The following is an 18505-nucleotide window of genomic DNA, read 5'->3' on the forward strand; positions in this document are numbered from 1 at the left end:
AGTTTCTATGTTGGTTTGATTTAAGTGAACTCAACTAATCATTCAACAGTGGAAATCCTAAACATGCATCAAAATATCAAGATATATAAGCAATATAAATCGATATATATAAATGCATAGTGAACTAGCCTGACCCCTTGAAAATATCTTGAACCATCCAATCTTCAATCCTCAAGGTCATCTTAGCACATTTAGGCTCCATCTTCAAAGTTACGTCATCTTTAAATTTCACCATTAAGCATGCAGTACTAGTAACTAGGAGTAATCTAAATAAATTAAGTACAAAAATATTTAACGGCACGTAGTCCGTATTTAGATTTACAAAATATGTAACGGAACGCATTCCGTATTTTCTATCATAGTCGGGCCATACTAGTCACTTTTTATAAAAACCTGCATAAGAACATTTATAATATTCCATTCACCCATTCAATTCTAAAGCAAATGACCCATGCAATTTTTACAAAAAACACGAGCAATAATACAAAACTTGTATCAAACAACGCGCCCTAGTTACTAACTTAGGTTGTTAATCCGATTAACATGCTTAATTAAAACTAGTCAAGTGTTTATCCAATTATGTGAACCAACGCAATAATAAGCATAATTAAAACTTAAGACACTCAAAACCGATTAACGAAGCTCCCACTAAAACCCACATACATCTTAATTAAATTAATCCGATTAAATTTAATTAAGCAAATTGAGTCATTTTTGTCAAAAATACGCAAGTACGTGAAAAAACGAGGCCTAGCCTTGTTTTAAGCCTAACCGCAAAGTGGTGGTACTTGAATGGCCTTGAGCCATTCACACTAGCTTGTGCTAGTGCTGGGTGCCGCAGCGCATGCCACGCCACATTACTCGGTGCTGCTTAGCAGCCCTGTAGCGTTTTCTTGCGGGTTGGGTGCTGCCTAGCAGCTCCGTACCAGCACACTGTGACATAAGCAATACGTGCATGTGCTGCCTAACAGCCACATGGCTCGCAACACACTCACACTCGCACGCTAGCAGCCCCGCACTCCCTGCTCGCACACACACGTGCACCTGCTCGATCAGCAGCATTAATGCGGGCTGCGCGAGTAGCCCTATTGGCCGAGTGTGATGCTTGAGGTTTCAAGCCTCGATTATGTGTGTGCTTTGGGATTTTAATCCCATTTAATTTTGTGTGACTTTAATTAATTCCAAATTAAATTTAGAATTAGAATTTGAGCAATTTTGAATTAATTTTTAAGTCCAACTTAATTTAATCCAAATTTAGTGCAATAACCAACAATTATTTCAAAGAACCATTCTTTAATAATTTTAGGTCACTTTGATGCAATCAAAATTAAAGGCATGCTACATAAATAATTCATCCAAAAGTAATTGAATGAATTAATTAACCATCAAAAGAAAAATAATTTATTAAACTAATATTCATACATATTTGACTATTTCAACCATCCAATGAAGAATAATATTCAAGTATAAATGTGAACATTTATGATTTTAATCGATTTCCAAAATCATTAAAACTCAAAGTATGTTTACTTTGAATTTTAGCAAGTCAAGATTTAATCAATAAATCATTAAAGATTCAATCTTTGACTATTTTAAGGGTTCATAAATCACATTCAACATAAACTCATACATTTCAAGCAATCTAATTGTAAAAATGAATAATTTCCAAGTTTATGTGAATATTAGAGCAATCTAAATTAAGCAACCAAATCATATCAAAAACATGCTTACTAAGGAATATAATTGCTAGATTACTGCCATAATCAATAACATAATCCAATAATTACATGCAATAATTACTCAAGGTTTAAAAATTTAAAAAAATTTCATTCTAAACGAAAAACCCTCGAAAAATAACATTTCTAGGCAGATTTTTGCCATTGGAAGTCGATTTTTAACCATTTTGTGGGTAAAGGTTGATTTTTAAACATCGATTCCACCCAAAAAAAACCTTATTTTTGAGTCGAAATCTGGGTTCGTAATCATAATATAGCAATAGATCGATTTTATCTAATTAAACCGAAATCCTAATCTAATTAGGTTGCTAATCAAGATTTTTAAATTTATATTAAATCACCTTGATGAATTTTTAGTCGCAAAAATTAAATGCACGAAGCTCGTGATACCGCTGTTGGGTTTTATGGTGCCCGAGCATCGTGCGAAACCAAAACTCGCCCCGAATCGCATGCACAAATTAATATGACTAAACTAAAACATGCATATAAGTAATAAAGCAATAAACACATAAATAGAGAAGGGAAACACGATCATACCCTTGATGCATGATTCCACGTTGCACGAGTAAGAACCTTGAACGGAGCGAGAACCTCAAGTGTGGTTCCCCACACGCCCAAAATCTTGGTTGGTATTAACGGCTAGGTTAATACTCAACACTACTAACAAGAGGTACTCCGAGGCTTTTCTCAATGGAGATGCCCTTTTCGAGTTCAACTCTTACAATTCAATTCCCAAGGCAAGGTTAGGTATTTATAGAAGAAATATCTCCATCCCTTTGATATTAATTCTATCAATGTGGGACTTTGCAAAGTTGAGAAAATAACGCGATTAATTTAGTTCTAAAATAAATTAAAAGCAACAAGCGAATAATCAAACAACAAGAGGCAAGCAAGTAGGAAGGGTTAGGTGAGGACCACAAGGAGGACAACATGGCCTCCTTGCTCCCCAAGCCAAAAACTGCCCACTCATATGCGACCAGCTAGCGGCTGCCTTGAGCAGCAAGGCCTGCCTTTGCTGGAAGCCTTATGCTTTCTGCTAGGCTTGCTAGCAAGGCCCATCATGGTTTCCCGCAAGCACAAGCAGGCCTCGCACGCTAGCGGGCCGCTGTGCACTTGCTAGCAGCCATGCGGGCTGACGCTAGTCGCAGCTAGCTAGGCCCAGCAAGCTTCCTAGCTGAAATCCTTGCTAGTGTTGCTAGCCTGCCAGCGAGCTAGCGTTGCTAGCTAGCGAGCGATGGCACTACACGCGCATGCTGCTGCTGGGCTTGCACCCAAGGCCTCACATGCTATCATCCTTGCTAGTCTTACTAGCCTAGCCCTCGCATGGCTAGGCCAATGCGAGGATACGGCTATGTATGTTGACTCGATATTTGTTTTTTGACTTATTTGCACGTCTCGTCCTAGAATCGACTCGACGTTTGACGTTCGGCTTCAGCGCTCTAAGCTTGGAATCCAACGTCGGAGTACGTATTCTCTTGTTTGACGTATTAAGACCTTCGGCTTAATTGGTCGGCTTAGTTTGGTTGCACGCTTGGGTGTGACCCATTGGGTTTAGTTAAAGGAAAGCTGTGAGATCAATATAATTAATCTCACTGATCGGAGATGGCCTCTAGCCTGACTTTCCGATCACTTGACTTTACTAAAAAATTAAATTCGTAATTGATTTTGAACCCTATATCGGAATAATAAACTTGTTTGAATGACATCATTCCTTTCAATATATATATATATATATATATATATATATATATATATATATATATATATATATATATATCTTATTGCGTAAATATCGTAAAAATCTCTACTTATATATTTAGCAATGTGCCACATCATCATTTTGCGCCACATCACCACTAGCATTGCAACAATTATTCCATGTCATTATTAACTTGAAAAAAACATGCCACAAGTTTTGAACACTAAACCTCATGGATGCATGTAAGATAACATTTCTTACCATGTTAGCCAATCGTAATTTATGTACTCTATTTACGCATAAAAAAATTTATCTTTACTTAAACACAAAAAAAAAAAAAAAGATAAAGAATAATTGTGTAGTCTACAAAAAAAATAATAAATCAGAATAGCCTCAACAATTCCAAGACAATGAAGGATTATTCTCTTGAAATCCATTTTTTATTATTATTATTATTATTATTATTATTATTATTATTATTATTATTATTATTATTATTATTATTATTATTATTATTATTATTATTATTATTATTATTATGAACGTTATGTTTCAATGTAACAATTCGGTGCAACGCTCGGTTCAAACCTAGTTGTAAATTGAATGATGCACTCCATAGGGCTAAGGGCATGGATAAAGTATTATTTTTGAAACTAACCCCTAGAAAATGAGAATTATAATTAATTTAATAGAACCAGTTAGGCTCTGTCTACTTCACCTTAGAAATATAATATTTAGCAAAAATAATTGAAGTTCAGTAAAATTAAATAAGTCCAGTTTAACAAAAATAAGTTAATTTCAGTAAAGATAATTTCATTTCAGTAAAATCAGTAAGTGTAAAGAAGAATATAATAGAGAATCAGTAAAAATAATTTTAGTTCCGATTTCGGTTGTAGTGGCGAGCTTGTGATGCAGAGGGTGACCAAGACCATTGCGCTTATGGATAAGGTTGCTAAGCTTGATGATTCTCAGTGTGAGTTGTTGTTACTTAAGGCATGTACTGGAGTTTCTAAACTCTACTTTGCTTTGCGTACTTGTCCTCATAGTACTTTTGAGGAGGCTCAGCGCACATTTGACGGGGCTCTTCGATCTTCCTTGGAGCGTATTGTTACTGGTTCGGAGCTTGGGTTTGGCGATTGGCGGTGGCGGCTTGCCACCTTACCATTTGCATTTGGAGGGCTTGATGTTTATTCCGCAGGTGATGTTCATCATTATGCAGACAAAACTCCTACGGGATGTTGACATTGTTGGTCTTGGTCGAGCCTTTGAAGATGCGTTGAGTCTGTTTAATGGAACAGTGGAGTATGACATTTTGTGTAATCCTAGTGAAGTCGCTGCCCCTAAACTCATGAAGAAATTGGCAGATGTATATTTCACAAAGGTTACCACTTCTAGCTGCAGAATCTGGCTTTTCTTTATCTCTTCGACAATCAGCATTGTGTAAATCGCAGCAGGGAGATCACACATCTGTTTGGCTTCGGGCGGTCCCTATTTCGGGCCTGAGTTAGAGGATGAACGCAAAGACATACCGATGTGCATTGTGCTACCAGTTGGGTGTTCCATTGTTCTCTGTCTCGACGCCGTGCTCTGCTTGTTTAAGGGTTTTTACTGGGATATTTTCATTGATCACACAGTATCGTGTGCTGGTATTATGGGTATTAAACATTGGCATAATGTTGTTCGAGATACCCTTGTTGATATTTGCTACTAATCTGGGATTTTAGCAAGAAATGAAGTTGACATTGGGTTGTCCGGAGGGAACGACGGAGCCCTCAAACCTGCAGATGTGTTACTTTTTTTCTGGGATCGTGGTCGCGATGTATGTATTGACTTGATAGAGTCTTCTTCTTTGACACAGTCAGGGTTATCTGACTTTGTCTTGGACGGGTTGTGGCTGATGCTGCTCACCGAAAACGGGTCAAGTACGAATCTAGTTTTCGGGCAATTGGATATGATTTCCTTCCCTTCTCCTTTTTCTTCGCTTGGGGAATTAGAAAATGAGGCTGTTGCGTGCGTTGTTGAAACGGGTTCGGAAGTTCTCGATGACTCAGGACATTGGTGTTCGTACTACTGCACATATTTTCACTAGGATAGAATTTGCTATAGCTAGAGGAGTGGAGGCCCATATTGTTTCTCGGCTTCCTACTAATTTTTTATGGGTTGTATGACTTTGTCTATTTTTGAGAAATAATAATAATAATAATAATAATAATAATAATAATATGCGAAAAATGCCCATTATCATTTCTCTCATAATTTGTTTCTATTTTTAGCGAAGACATAAAATAAAGGAAGCGATGTCAATATTCCATTACCTCGATCTCTCGTACTCCCTCCATGCATAATGGATTAATAACACTAAAATAAAGCAACATATGTAAATACGAAGTAATACATATCGTAATACAAGAAGTAATTTTATTGATATGGTCATGGACTGTAAGGGGTTATAATTCTTGCTGTAAATACCGGAGAAGTCCCCGTAGCAGTAGAAACCTCAATTTTAACGCCATCCTTGTTGGTCACTTGGTCATATCCACTATTTTCCAACTTCTTTACTACATCAGACCAACGACTATTGAAACTCCCAGACGAACCTACATCACTGTAAGCCTGCATAAACAAATACTTCGTGTATCAGATAAAATATTTAAACGAGTAGATGTAATACTACATCCGTTATCATTTGATCTTAACCGACCTTATAAAGATGATTAAATGAGTGTGTGAGAATAAGAAAAAGATGATTACTGTAAATGGTAGTGAAAAAAAGTGAGATGATAAAAATTCGCCAAAAACATAATATTAAAAGCTTTTAGAAAAGTACATATCACAATAGATGGTGATGTTAATTTTTTTTTTTAAAAAATAGATTGTATGTATAAAATTGATAAATTACACATAACACTATGTTCTAGTATATATTATACTCAAAATTGCGCTCTCACTTAGAGAGAGAAGTTTATTGAGGTGTAAGGGTAGCGCAATTAATTAGGACTTGTTTGGGATCAATTTTTGTTTTTAATTTTTTGTGTTTTTGAAAATAACAAACCAAAACAAGAATTCAGAAAAAGTGTTCCCATTATTCTATTGTTAGTTTTTAAATTATTATGATTTTAATAAGTGTGAACAGTTTTTGATTCATTATATGACATACCATATGATTTTGAAACTAAAAAAACCAAAAAACTGAAAACTACAGCAATACTGAATTAACCTTTAATCATCCGATTTCCAGTTGAAAGATCAAAAGTCGACTATGATCACCAAACTTGTTCTAGGAGGGTTTTCTCCCTCCTAGAACGAGTCTTCTCATTGCCATTTAAAAAATAAAATAGAGAAAAGTTGTAATACCTTGTTTTTTTTAAAAGAAGACCAAGGGGTATCCCAAGCGACTAGAAAGTCACGGGATTGTCCACTTTTGTTCTTACCACGGAATACCACGGCCGCTTCGGACCCGGTGGAAGCACTAGTCTTATGGACATGGAGGAAGGATGCCCATTGGCCGTTCCCGATCTCGAAAGGGTACGGGGTCCGGCCAATGTAACCGTACCAATCTTTACTGGTGGCATAGTAAAGAGTTTCCCCGGTAGCGTTGTAAATCATGCACAATGTGGATGCTCCATTACCATAATCCTTCTTTACACTATCTACATACTTTCTAGCCTTAACGTTCTTGTCGTACTCATTGATCAGATTCATTGCTTCTCTTGCTCTATCTTCTTGGCTTTTGAATTCATCTACATATCTAGGCATCTCATCTAACTTGTCATCATCAACCACTTGACCAAAGGGATTCGCCATTTTTCTCTTATATTTTTATTTTTTGGTGGTTGTTTGGGAGGGGTGGGGAGGGTTTTAAAAATCTCTCAAGTCGCTAGCTTTTTTGCCTATTGTTGTGCAAATGCACCTAATAGTATTTATAATGATGTGTCCAATATACTGTTCAGATGAGATTTGAAAATGTGAGATTAGTTCTTCTCATGCCACTGTTCATATCATATTAGAGGACTAATTTAACCAAATGTTTTACTGGTTAGAGTCTTTGGATTAATTTAAACTTAATAATATCTTTTGATATGTTTTTATATAATAAATTTTATATTGTTATAAGTAATGAGAATTTCTTTGCAAGTAGGGCGAAATTGGGAATTCCATTTGCTTGGGGTGAAAATCGTACACCTTTCACAGGAGGGTCTCCAACTAACTAGGCCAACCTTTATTTTCAATCAAGAACGAACATAGAAGTAGTATATATATGAACTATTAAGCTCTATATCATTACACATTTAGCCAGTGTAGTGAAAAAGGAGCTAATTTAGCTAATATCAATAATTAAGAGAAGAGAAGAAGAAAAAAAAAAAAAAAAAAAAAAAACCTATTTTTGCCAAGGAGGATGAATCCCTTTGGTTCTCCAATTACAGATCAAACCTTGAAACAAATGTCAAAGTATAGAGGTAAAGAAATAACACAAGAAGATAGAGCGAGAGAGGCAATGAGATTGATCCATGCCGAGGACAAGAACATTAGTGCTCTTGAATATGTCCTCGGTCTTAAGTCCGACTATGGTAACGGAGTTTGCACATTATGCCTTGTGTATAATGGTACAGGGGATACCCTTGAAGTTGTAGAGAAGAAGGATTGGTTGGGTTATGTCTATAAGGAGAACCCACCCAATTCCTTTCAAAACGGTCAGTGGCTCGCCTTCTTGCACGCCCACCCAACAGCACAGGCTTACGGCTCGGAAGCTGCACGGGTGTATCGTGGTAAGAACATCAAAGGAGAGGTTCGTGACTACATGATAGCTTGGTGCACCCCTTGGAGTACCACCCAAAACTCGGTATGTAAATATTATCTGATTATATGTATCAATTTAATTACACTAACATATGTTTTTTATATGGAGTTTTGTTAGTTTTTGCATAAATGAAATCTTTATCATCAATTTAAAGAATGTTTGATTGTATACATATGAAATGCAGGCTTATACCGAGGTTCGTGAAGAAGGTCACTTTCCACAGTATTGGGATTATATCAAATCTAGTCTGCTCGAAAGGGCTAATAAAATCACAGTAGACGACACGAGCGACAAAAATTGTGCATCAGCTGTGAGTATTGGTGGCATCACTTCACCCGAATTCATCGCAATACTCAAGCACAAATTTAGTCCAGAGCCAGCAAAAAAATAAAAAATAAGATGGAATTTAAAGATCTTATGTTATCAAGTTTTTTCATATTTGTCTGTCTTATATTAATGTAATTTTTCTTTGATCTTTGTCTGTTTTTATGTATTGTTTCTTAATAAATTCCAGCAGTAGTACGTAATAAACAGAAACAATTGTTGTGTTCCAGTGTGAAACTAAACTCTTTCTGTTAGAGTCTATGTGAATGTTGTTTTACAAAGAATGTTAAATCATTCATAGGAGGTCTAATAAAGATAATGTTGTTGTGTTCTATATTTTCCCATAAAAAATTTATTGTTGTTTAATCGACCAACTCAACCAAAAGTTTAAGTTGATGGTTGAAGCCCAATGTTAACTTATATACATTATCACGCCCTCTCACATGAGAGCATGTTAAGCTTGAAATGAGGATGCAACTTGGATATCCCCATACCGAGCACGAAATAAATTCCACTTAAGTGAAAGGTGGATGAGATTTTGAACCTGTAACAATTCCACTTGAAAGAAGGGATGATGAGATTTTGAACCTATGACCTCTTTGTCACGCTAACTTTGATACCAATCATGTTAAAGGACTAACTCAACCAAAAACTTAAGCTAATGACTGAAGCCCAAAGTTAGTTTATATACTCTATCACTTTTATGATTTCTATATGAATTCATACTTACAGTCTTATTTTTGTAATCTTAATATTATATCTTGATCGATCTGTAGCAGGATATATAGAGAAGAAATTTAGGTCATCACATACATGTTTCAACTTTCAAGTAGTTTCATCCATGAATCATGAGTTTATCTTATCTTACTTTTTCAGTTCTTTTTTACTTTATTCAATGAAAGACTATTAAGTAGCTACAATGAATAAAATGCATGTCACTATAATCGTTTTCAATCTCAACCCTTATTAAGGATCAATCATGTCCATTCATAGATCCTTACATGTAAGTTATAAATAAAAAAAATAATAATAATAATTTTTTTATTTTAAAGAGAAAATACAATTTTAGAGCTAATATATTGCTTTCTCCTATAAATTTGGTTTTTTTTTTAAAAAAAAAATAAATTTAAAAAATAAATAAATAAATAAATAATAAAAAACAGCACCTTTGATTGTTTGATGCAGTTTCAAATTTCAGGTTTTCTAACTTCCACCTTCAAACTAAATCTCTATTAAATATGTATGGAATAACAATTAATTAACATGGTTAGGATTTTTATCTTTATTTTTATTTTTATTTTTTATTTTTTTATTTTTTTTTTGAGGAAAATTAACATGGTTAGGTTACGTATATAAGTTGTTATGTTATTCCATCAAATAATTTTGATCAATTACGCATCATATTCTCTACCCAACAAAAAAAAAAAAAAAAAAAAAAAAAAAAAAAACCATTCATCGATCATACTAATTATTATTTGTATCTTCTTCACACACCATACCACCATATAAATAACAAAATTGTTCTTCAATTTTCATGAATTTATAAGAGAGATAGAATATTAAGAACTACGTACTTATAAGGATATGAATGGAAAACCAAATGGATCCATGAGAAGAAGGAAGTGTTGAGGATGAAATAATAATTAACTGATTATTCAACATTACTACAAGAGAGTGAGGGATTGCTTAGCTGGTTAAGCTTCCCTCCCAGTTTTAAGGGATTCTAGGATAATTGATTCTCATCACATATTCTTGCGGCTCTTTAAACACCAACCAAAAAAAAAAAAAAAAAGACAAAAAAAAATAATAATAATAATAATTTAATTTTTTATTCAATTTTATTTATAACTATTTTTATCTATTCAATTAAATAAGTGGCCTAGATTTAATACTTTCTCTGTTTTTATCTACTTGTAACACACTATTTTAGCACGTACTTTAAGGGAAGTATTAGACTAGGCAAACGGACAAATTACTTGATAAAATTTACCACTAATAAGAAAAAAGTGATAAATGACTAGGTTATAAATTTTATAGCTTAATTCGTTCGTTTACTTAATTTAATCACTTTTTTAAATAATGTACCAAAAAGATATGTTGCAAGTATAAAAAAACACAATAGAAGTATTAAATATTAACAGAACATATTCAAAGATTATTACAATAGCTACAAATTAGGTGGAGACATATTAAACAACCTCGCTAGGTGGGACTGTCCAAAATAGATGCCATTTTGGATATGATGCCTCCAACTAGGCTTTGGTGTCTATTTTAAACGTACCGTACCATTGATTTTGGTTTTTTAATAATAAAAAAATTTCCAGTCACCTACAGCGGTGATGGTTGTGATTGCGAAAGATCCGATTAATAATATAAGGATCCTATTACAAATGATTCTCCAATTATTTGAACCAAATAGCTTTTGTCACGGTTTAAAAAAAAAAAAAATAAAATAAAAGCTTTTGTCACTATTTTCAAATTTTGGTGCATGAAATTGATTGGTGAGAAAAATAGGAGGACCACATATAGTGTATTAGTAAAATATATAAAAAAGATATCTTAATATACGAAGCAGAATTTACTCTTTTTTAATCACAATGTTTGAAGAGTTACAAATTAATCGTAGTCACAAAATTTCATATGTGGTTGGCTACATCGTGGGATCGAGGTTACTTATTCAAGGATTACTTGATTAGGGATTACTTGGTGAGGAATTACTTGGTTAGGGATTACTTAGTTAGGGTTTACTCGATCGGGGGTTACTTAGTTAGGAGTTGTTCGGTCGATAAGGGGTTACTTAATCAGGTGTTACTCAGTCAGTAACAGGTTACTTGGTCAGGGGTTATTCGGTCGATAAGGGGTTACTCGGTCGGTTAGGGATTACTCGATCAGTCAGAGGTTACTTGGTTAGGAGTTACTCCATCGGTTATGAGCTACTTGGTCAGTGTTTTGGTGTGTATCTGCCGGCCACACGGTGTGGCCAGCCACACAGAAAAAACACTAATAAATTATAATTTTAATTACTTTATTTACATGCCCATTGATTCTTTCTATTTCTCTTTCTATCACTCAATTCTTTCTTTATATCTCTCATCTCCTTAAATAATGTGCATTTCCTCCACATTCCAATTAAAAGAGAAATTAAAGGAGAAAGTAATACTATACATTCAAATAAATCTTACAAGATCCGATATGCAATTAGCCGACAAGGAAGTAAAAGTCATCATAATTATTGTAGGTACCGTCTAATATTTTAAGTAGAAAAATTTGCCAATAAACATTATAATCATTGATCTTGTAAGGCTACAAACATCAAATGGTATAGGTTTCTTATATCTTTTGTAATTTTAGAATTAGACTAGCTAGAATAGTGAAACGTGCTTTAGTGATTTGCAAAATTAATGTATGTTAGTCGAATGGCGAGGTAACATGTATGTTATACACCTTCAATTCAATCCCTTTTTACTTTATTTATTTATTTAACTATGTATTTAAGGCGTACTAATCTACCTACCAATTCATTTTGATAAATTATTTCTCTTTTCTTTTTCTCGCTTTAGGTCTCAAATTCAGAGGCCCATCTTTATCTTTACTTTTTGACTCCCTTAAAATCTCATGTAAAAATGTAATGGAACAAGTAAAATAAGGGAGTATCAACTATCAAATTAAACATCAGTTTTAGATGGTCATGGAATGAGCTGAGATAGTAGGGCTTGACAATTAAGTTAAGTGAAGCATGCTATAGGCTAGGGATTTGGTTAACATGTTTGCAATAAAAAGCACCTAACCCCATTTTTTTTCATAACACTTAGACTACATTTAGTTCTCCTTATTTTTAGTTATTTCAGATTAGATCAAAAATTAAATTTAAGATATGATCAATTTAGAATAAATAAGTTCTAATCATGCTTTATTGTTTTATATGCATTTTTATGCTAAATGTCTATAATTTAGTAGCTAAAAATATTATGAATATTACATATTATTAATAAAATAAACATTATAACCTAACAAAGATTAGCGTATATATATGGTCAAAATTTAGTCAAATCAGACAATTAAAATAGATCAGAAAAATAAGTTAAGATCTGATCAGATTAGAAGCAAAAAATAAGGTGAATTATAACCTTAAACAACACCACAATGTTTACCTTCAATTTAATTGTGAAATAAACATGTACTAATACATTAGAGATACTTATTTTAGCAATCCAGAAATCATATTAACTCGCATACATTTTTTTATTATTGGAGAGTTGCATTTATCACTCAGCATATGGACCGTACATCGTAGAATTAAAATTAATTCAACTGTCGTGTGAGATCTCATTTGCAATGGCCATACCATTAGGCATGGTAGCTGAATAAAACTTGAGATCATCCAAGTTAGGCGGCACTTTACCACCAGTCCCTAAGATGAGTCCAAGAATCGCACCAGTCGCGGCAGCAAAGAGAATGCCAACCACAGCACCAACCACAAACCCAGCCATCGAAACCATCAGAACACCCAATTGTGCATTTGCTACTACAGTTCCTACTGCAGAGCTAACAGCCACATTTACAGCATAAGAGACTGCGCCTGAAAGCACTGATACGGCGCTGTTTAATGCAGACTCAAGCTTGTGCTCGGCTGTGAAGATGTCCCACGCCATTATGCCTGCAGTTACTGCCATCGTCGCAACCCCACCTGCTGTTGCGCCTGGAGGCTTGCTCCTCTTGTACATGGTTGGGATCTTTGCACGCCCTGATTCCACTATGATGCTATTGTATACCTGTTTGATGAAGTGGAGTTGATCTATGTCAGTAGAACTAAATCGAACAAACAAAGTATACTAATTTGACTGTTTATATATCGTACATTGATGTATTATACGCAATTAGTGCCTAATAAAAGACTATCGTCTGTTGTTCAGCACAACTAGCAGCAAATTAAAAAAAAAAAAAAAAAAAAAAAAAAAAAAAAAAAAAAAAAAAAAACAAATAAAAATATTTTCGAAGTAGCTAAGTGTGAGTAGTTACCTCAAGCTTTTGATCTTCTTCCAAAAATTCAAATTCATCTTTATATCCAAGCTTGTTCTTGTGCCTGAATTTAATATTTGTGTAAAAAAAAATAGATACATATATATTAGCTTGTACTTTAACACGTCAACAATTATTGTAATGTATTAGAGAAACATGTTTATCAAAGGGTTGGATTAGATTGCAGTACCTGCTAACAAGGTTTGGAAACTCAATGCCTTCTAGCTTAAGTGCATCAGAGTAAGCCTTGGAGTGAGCACGAGACGTGCCACTTCGCAAGTTCGTAACATACTCCCACATAGACTTCTTGTAATAAGACACTTCCTCAGCAAAACTTTCAATATCATTGACACCCCTGGAATCAACCATATTAAGTTCAGTGGCCATGTCGTCGAAGTGTGTCTTAAGGCTTTCGACGACAGTCACTCGCATACCACAGTTCTGGATACACTGCAGGCCCATGTTAATGCCATACTTGACATAATCCTGAATATCTGTGGCTATGTTCGCCTTCAAATTGTCAGTGTCCCTTGCTGCCTCATGCTTGTCGCGTAAATCAGTACTTATTTGTAGCAGTGTGACAACAATGTCATAAGCATTGTTGCATTCTTCAAGGTACTTGGCGCGATCAGGCTCCGATTTGATGCTTTGACTGAGTGGCTCTTCCTGGTTCCTCAGTAGTTTTGCAAGCTTTCGTAGTTGTTTGTCCTCCATCAACAACAGAAGATCGTCCTGCGCTCGTACCTCGGCCATATTATATTTTGTTGTTTGATACTTCAGTGATACAATCCCATGAAAAAGAAAGATGAAACTTGTTAAGATTAATATATTACAATAAGTAATTAATCATACTTGAAAATAAATACTATGAACATCAATGGATAATTGGATACTAATCTTATTATAGTAAATTTGGTGATTAGTAATTTAGTAGACTGTAGACTACAATTTATTTTTAGAAAAGCAAAGAAAAAACAGAGCACTTACTGAAGCAAAATAAAAGAAAGCAGAATGTGAGAAGTGGTGGAATTGAAGTAGTAGCTATTACTCAACTAATCAAGCACGCAAGTTATTTATAGTAAAACATAACTACATCATTAGGGGAATACTAACCTAAGATAACATGATTTTATACTACATTAGTTGATTAGCTTTAATTTTATTCTGGCTAATGTAAAACACAACTACATTAAGCAGAATACTAACCTAAGTATTAGATATAGTACAAAATAGGGGAAAAAAATATAAAGCAACTCCGATTTCAAGAAATTTAATAATTTATAGGAAATTTTGATTTTTAACCAAAAAATAAAAAATAAAAAACTGAAATTGGTTTTTAACACCACCACATAAAAAAATAAAAAAAATAAAAAATATTTTAACACCACCAAAATTTAAAAAGTTTGAATTTTACCACTATTTAACTGATTCCATCCAATAATTTGTTAAGTGGGGCCATAGTGCCACGTATCGCTTTGTTATTGGCCAAAAAAAAGAAAAAAAATTAAAAAAAAAAAAACTACCCAGCCACCCCAGCTCCACCACCGCCCAACCACTGCCACCCTCTTCTTCGCCCCCCGCCCCATCGTCGGCACATCCCCTCCCCCAGCCTAAACCCGCCCCACCGAAACTCTCCCCCTCCCTCTGTCCTAAACCGTCCCAACACTACCAAATCGCCATAACTTAAAGCTCCCTTCCTCAAAAATTGGCCACGATTTGGCCATTAATGGTCAAAATCGGCCGGTTCAGGCCACTCGGCCACAAAAACAGCCGATTCCGCCCATTAGTGGTCGAATTCGTAGCCGTTTTTGGGGAAGAAGGGCTACAGTTTGGCGGTGTTGGGGCGGTTTAGGGATGGGGGAAAGGGAGGGGGAGAGTTTAGGTGGGTCGGGTTTAGGCTGGGGGAGGCGATGTGCCAGCGGCGAAGTGGGGGTCGCCGGCTGTGTTGGGTGAAGGTGGAGAAGAAGGTGGCGGTGGTAGGGCTGGGGTGGCTTGGTAGTTTTAGGAATTAAATTTTTTTACTTTTTCATTTAAACTAATAAAATGGTAACACGTGTCACTGTGGATTCCACTTAACGAATTTTTAAACAAAAACCGTTAAGTGGTGGTAAAATCCAATTTTCTAAATTTTTTGTGGTGTTAAAGTAAATATTTTTTTTTTTTGGGTGTTAAAAACCAGTTTCAGCCTTTTTTGCGGTGTTAAAAATAAAAATTTCCTAATTATAATCTTCGAAATAAATAAATAAATAAATAAATAAATAAACAAAAAAAAAACCATGTATATCTAGGTGGCATATCTTAGAGTTGAAATGAGATATTACATATGTAGGTCAAGGGTTCTTTACCCGATTCGTATACCTAGGTGGCATATCTTAGAGTTGAAATGAGATATCTTAGAGTCTTAGAGTTGAAATGAGATATTGTATACGTAAGTTAAGGGTTCTTTACCCGATCGATATCAAAATTTCTTCGTATTCTTATAAATGTTAATCAAATAGACCAAATCACACTATAGAGAAGAGAATGTTAGCAAGAAATGACTTAGTAGAGTTCAAAAATCATACAAAAATAGCTATGGAATAGGGAGAAAATATGGTATAAAACTTGTACATCACTTGTTAAGTGCAAGTGTAAGTGTTGTTTGTCCTACATTGAAAAAACAATAATGTAAAGGGCTTTGAATTTTTAGAAAAAATTGATTTAAATAATCCAACCTTTACCCGATTTGTTTTTAATAATCTGACCTTTTATGAATATATAATCATCAAGCTTTATACCCCGATCTTTTTTACTAGGCCAAAATGACCTGTTACCTATTCTTCATGTAATTTTTTCCCCTTATTAATAGAACAAAAAAAAAATAAGAAAAAAAAAACCCTCTCTCTCTCCTCCTTCTTCCAGCCACCCTCCACGTCCCGTCTTCCACTCTGCTCGCCACTCCCTTCCCCCCCTGCCATCCTGCCCGAACTCCCCATCAACCACCCAACCCCGCATTGTTGCGAGTAGTGTTTCCTATTTGAATTGGTGGCTTTCGGTGGGCGATTCTGCTACGCAAGGGGTTGTGAAGTGGAGTGTGGTAGATGGTGTTGGTGCTGGGCAACAAAGGGCTCACAGGTGGTGCGATGTTGTTGTTTGGTGCGTGAGGGAGCGGTGGGGGGATTGGTGGCGACAACTTGTGGTTGCTGCCGGTGGTGAAATGAGAAGAGGGTAACAGCGTGTTGTTAGGGGAGGAGGTTTCGGGGTGTGCCAGTGTTAGGGGAGGGGGTTTTGGGTTGTACCGCAACAACAATTGGGAGGGGGGTAGAACCTAACCACTCGATCAAAAATGAGCCCTAGATCCGGATTTGCCCAAAGGGGGAATTGGGTGGAACACCAAAAAAAAAAACTATGTGGATTAGGTTGATTAGACTATGAACTTTACAGGCATTCGTGATTTTTAGGTGGAGTCTATGTGCGCATTGAGGATCACAGGATGGATCCACCTAGTCTAGGTTTCTTATAAAGTTTTATTATTTAATGTTTAGTACTCAGTAACAATAGTTGGTTGTGATTAATAATAAAGTAAGGTTGTTTTTGCGCTAACAAGTTTAGTATTATAGTGGTTTTCTTAAAGTTGCCTAGTGTAATCATGCGGCAGTAATACGCCTAAATATATCTTTAAAGTATTCTATACGTATTATTTTTAGTATTTTGGTAGAGTCAGATTTGTGGGTGTTACAGTCAACGAAAAACAATGAACAAGAAGAACAAATTAACCTTACAAACAGAGGAAATTCAGTGTGGCGTAACAATAATCATTGACTTGATAGAAAATGAATTCTTGTGCAATTGAGGTGCTCAATTATAATCGATCGTCGGCATGCTCTCTAGGTTGATATACCTCTTACGCAAAGACACTTTTGGGTGAGAGGTTGATGTGAAAGAAAAAATTAACAAGAATAATCCCAACTATTGCTTTCCTTCTCATTTTAATCCCAACTATAATTTAATCTAGATAATCCCAACTATTTGGTGACTCTTCACAAAATAGTCTCACACATTTGTTAACCTATTGTTCAGGTAAAAGTGTGATGTGTGAAGTTGGTATTGGTTAGTGTTTTTAATAATAATAATAATAATAATAATAATAATAATAATTTAAAAAAAAAATACCTCCTCTTTTTGCTTCTCTAATCACTGCCCATATCTACTGTATATCTCTCGGTAACTTCATTCCCTTCCATCAAAACCACTTTCTTAGCCACCCACAACCACCAAAACCATCATTCTAGCCAAACCCAGCCACCAAAACCACCATTCTAGCCAAGCCCTGCCATCGGAACGTGGAAAACCACCATTTCATTATGCCCTGCCATCGACATACATGTCAAGCCACCGAAAAAGCAACCGAATCACTATTAGCCTCCATAACCAGAGTTAAATCTTGAGACTTGGAGCATCAACAATTATTCAATTAAGGCTTGGAATTATTTAGAAGCAACCCAACCAATTAAATTATGAAAGTGATAATAACTTCTTTGATTATTTGGTTAATTTTGAAATGTAATTTTAAAAATAAAAAATAATAAATAAAAAAAAAAAAGTATTTAATGGAGGAAAATGTATTATAGAGATGGTATGGATTGGGGAGGATAGAGAAAGGGAAATCTGTTAGCCAATTAAGGTCCTTCAATGATGGTAAGGAGATAAAGAAAGGTGAAATATAAAAAGAAAAGAATGAAAAAAAAAAAAAAAAAATTACCAGTAAGAGAGGTAATAAGTAAAGGAGAGTATTTTGAGAAGAATCACCTAATAGTTGGGATTATTTACAGTTAAATTGTAGTTGGGATTAAAATGAGAAGGAAGTTAATAGTTGGGATTATTTTTGTTAATTATTCCAATGTGAAATTAGCTTATGCCTAAAGGGATGAAGTTAGGGGTGGGACTTCG

The 18505-nt window shown here is 34.9% G+C and overlaps 3 protein-coding genes across 5 annotated transcripts; 1 reads left to right on the forward strand and 2 right to left on the reverse strand.

Annotated features, from left to right (window-relative positions):
- Nucleotides 1-5667: 5667 nt before the first annotated feature.
- LOC110730558 (23 kDa jasmonate-induced protein-like) lies at nt 5668-7481 on the reverse strand. The gene is made up of 2 exons (XM_021910374.1): nt 6790-7481; nt 5668-6048 (listed from the first exon to the last, which is right to left on the reverse strand). The coding sequence occupies exons 1-2, from the start codon at nt 7237-7239 to the stop codon at nt 5866-5868; spliced, it is 633 nt and encodes a 210-aa protein (XP_021766066.1). The 5' UTR covers nt 7240-7481; the 3' UTR covers nt 5668-5865.
- A 130-nt stretch (nt 7482-7611) lies between these two features.
- LOC110730557 (23 kDa jasmonate-induced protein-like) lies at nt 7612-8891 on the forward strand. The gene is made up of 2 exons (XM_021910373.1): nt 7612-8275; nt 8418-8891. The coding sequence occupies exons 1-2, from the start codon at nt 7832-7834 to the stop codon at nt 8622-8624; spliced, it is 651 nt and encodes a 216-aa protein (XP_021766065.1). The 5' UTR covers nt 7612-7831; the 3' UTR covers nt 8625-8891.
- Nucleotides 8892-12654: 3763 nt separating this feature from the next.
- On the reverse strand, nt 12655-18206 carry LOC110730559. 3 transcript variants are annotated; one of them, XM_021910376.1, is made up of 4 exons: nt 17729-18206; nt 13767-14350; nt 13577-13640; nt 12655-13329 (listed from the first exon to the last, which is right to left on the reverse strand). In XM_021910376.1, the coding sequence occupies exons 2-4, from the start codon at nt 14327-14329 to the stop codon at nt 12865-12867; spliced, it is 1092 nt and encodes a 363-aa protein (XP_021766068.1). In that variant the 5' UTR covers nt 14330-14350; nt 17729-18206; the 3' UTR covers nt 12655-12864. The 3 variants fall into 3 exon arrangements, with proteins under 3 accessions (XP_021766068.1, XP_021766069.1, XP_021766067.1); XM_021910377.1 differs by lacking the exon at nt 17729-18206 and adding an exon at nt 14991-15210; XM_021910375.1 differs by lacking the exon at nt 17729-18206 and adding an exon at nt 14564-14813.
- Nucleotides 18207-18505: the final 299 nt, after the last annotated feature.

The sequence above is a fragment of the Chenopodium quinoa genome, unplaced genomic scaffold (assembly GCF_001683475.1).
Source record: "Chenopodium quinoa cultivar QQ74 unplaced genomic scaffold, ASM168347v1, whole genome shotgun sequence".
Taxonomy (NCBI): Eukaryota; Viridiplantae; Streptophyta; class Magnoliopsida; order Caryophyllales; family Amaranthaceae; genus Chenopodium; species Chenopodium quinoa.

What these genes read in the sequence shown, in the direction of transcription:
- LOC110730558 (XM_021910374.1), bottom strand. Translation starts at nt 7,239, where the DNA reads ATGGCGAATCCCTTTGGTCAAGTGGTTGATGATGACAAGTTAGATGAG. An exon ending in CTTCTTTTAAAAAAAACAAG is followed by an intron (nt 6,049 to 6,789) that starts GTATTACAACTT and finishes TTGTTTATGCAG; the next exon opens with GCTTACAGTGATGTAGGTTC.
- LOC110730557 (XM_021910373.1), top strand. Translation starts at nt 7,832, where the DNA reads ATGAATCCCTTTGGTTCTCCAATTACAGATCAAACCTTGAAACAAATG. An exon ending in GGAGTACCACCCAAAACTCG is followed by an intron (nt 8,276 to 8,417) that starts GTATGTAAATAT and finishes TATGAAATGCAG; the next exon opens with GCTTATACCGAGGTTCGTGA.
- LOC110730559 (XM_021910376.1), bottom strand. Translation starts at nt 14,329, where the DNA reads ATGGCCGAGGTACGAGCGCAGGACGATCTTCTGTTGTTGATGGAGGAC. An exon ending in TTTCCAAACCTTGTTAGCAG is followed by an intron (nt 13,641 to 13,766) that starts GTACTGCAATCT and finishes TATTAAATTCAG; the next exon opens with GCACAAGAACAAGCTTGGAT. An exon ending in AAGAAGATCAAAAGCTTGAG is followed by an intron (nt 13,330 to 13,576) that starts GTAACTACTCAC and finishes TTCATCAAACAG; the next exon opens with GTATACAATAGCATCATAGT.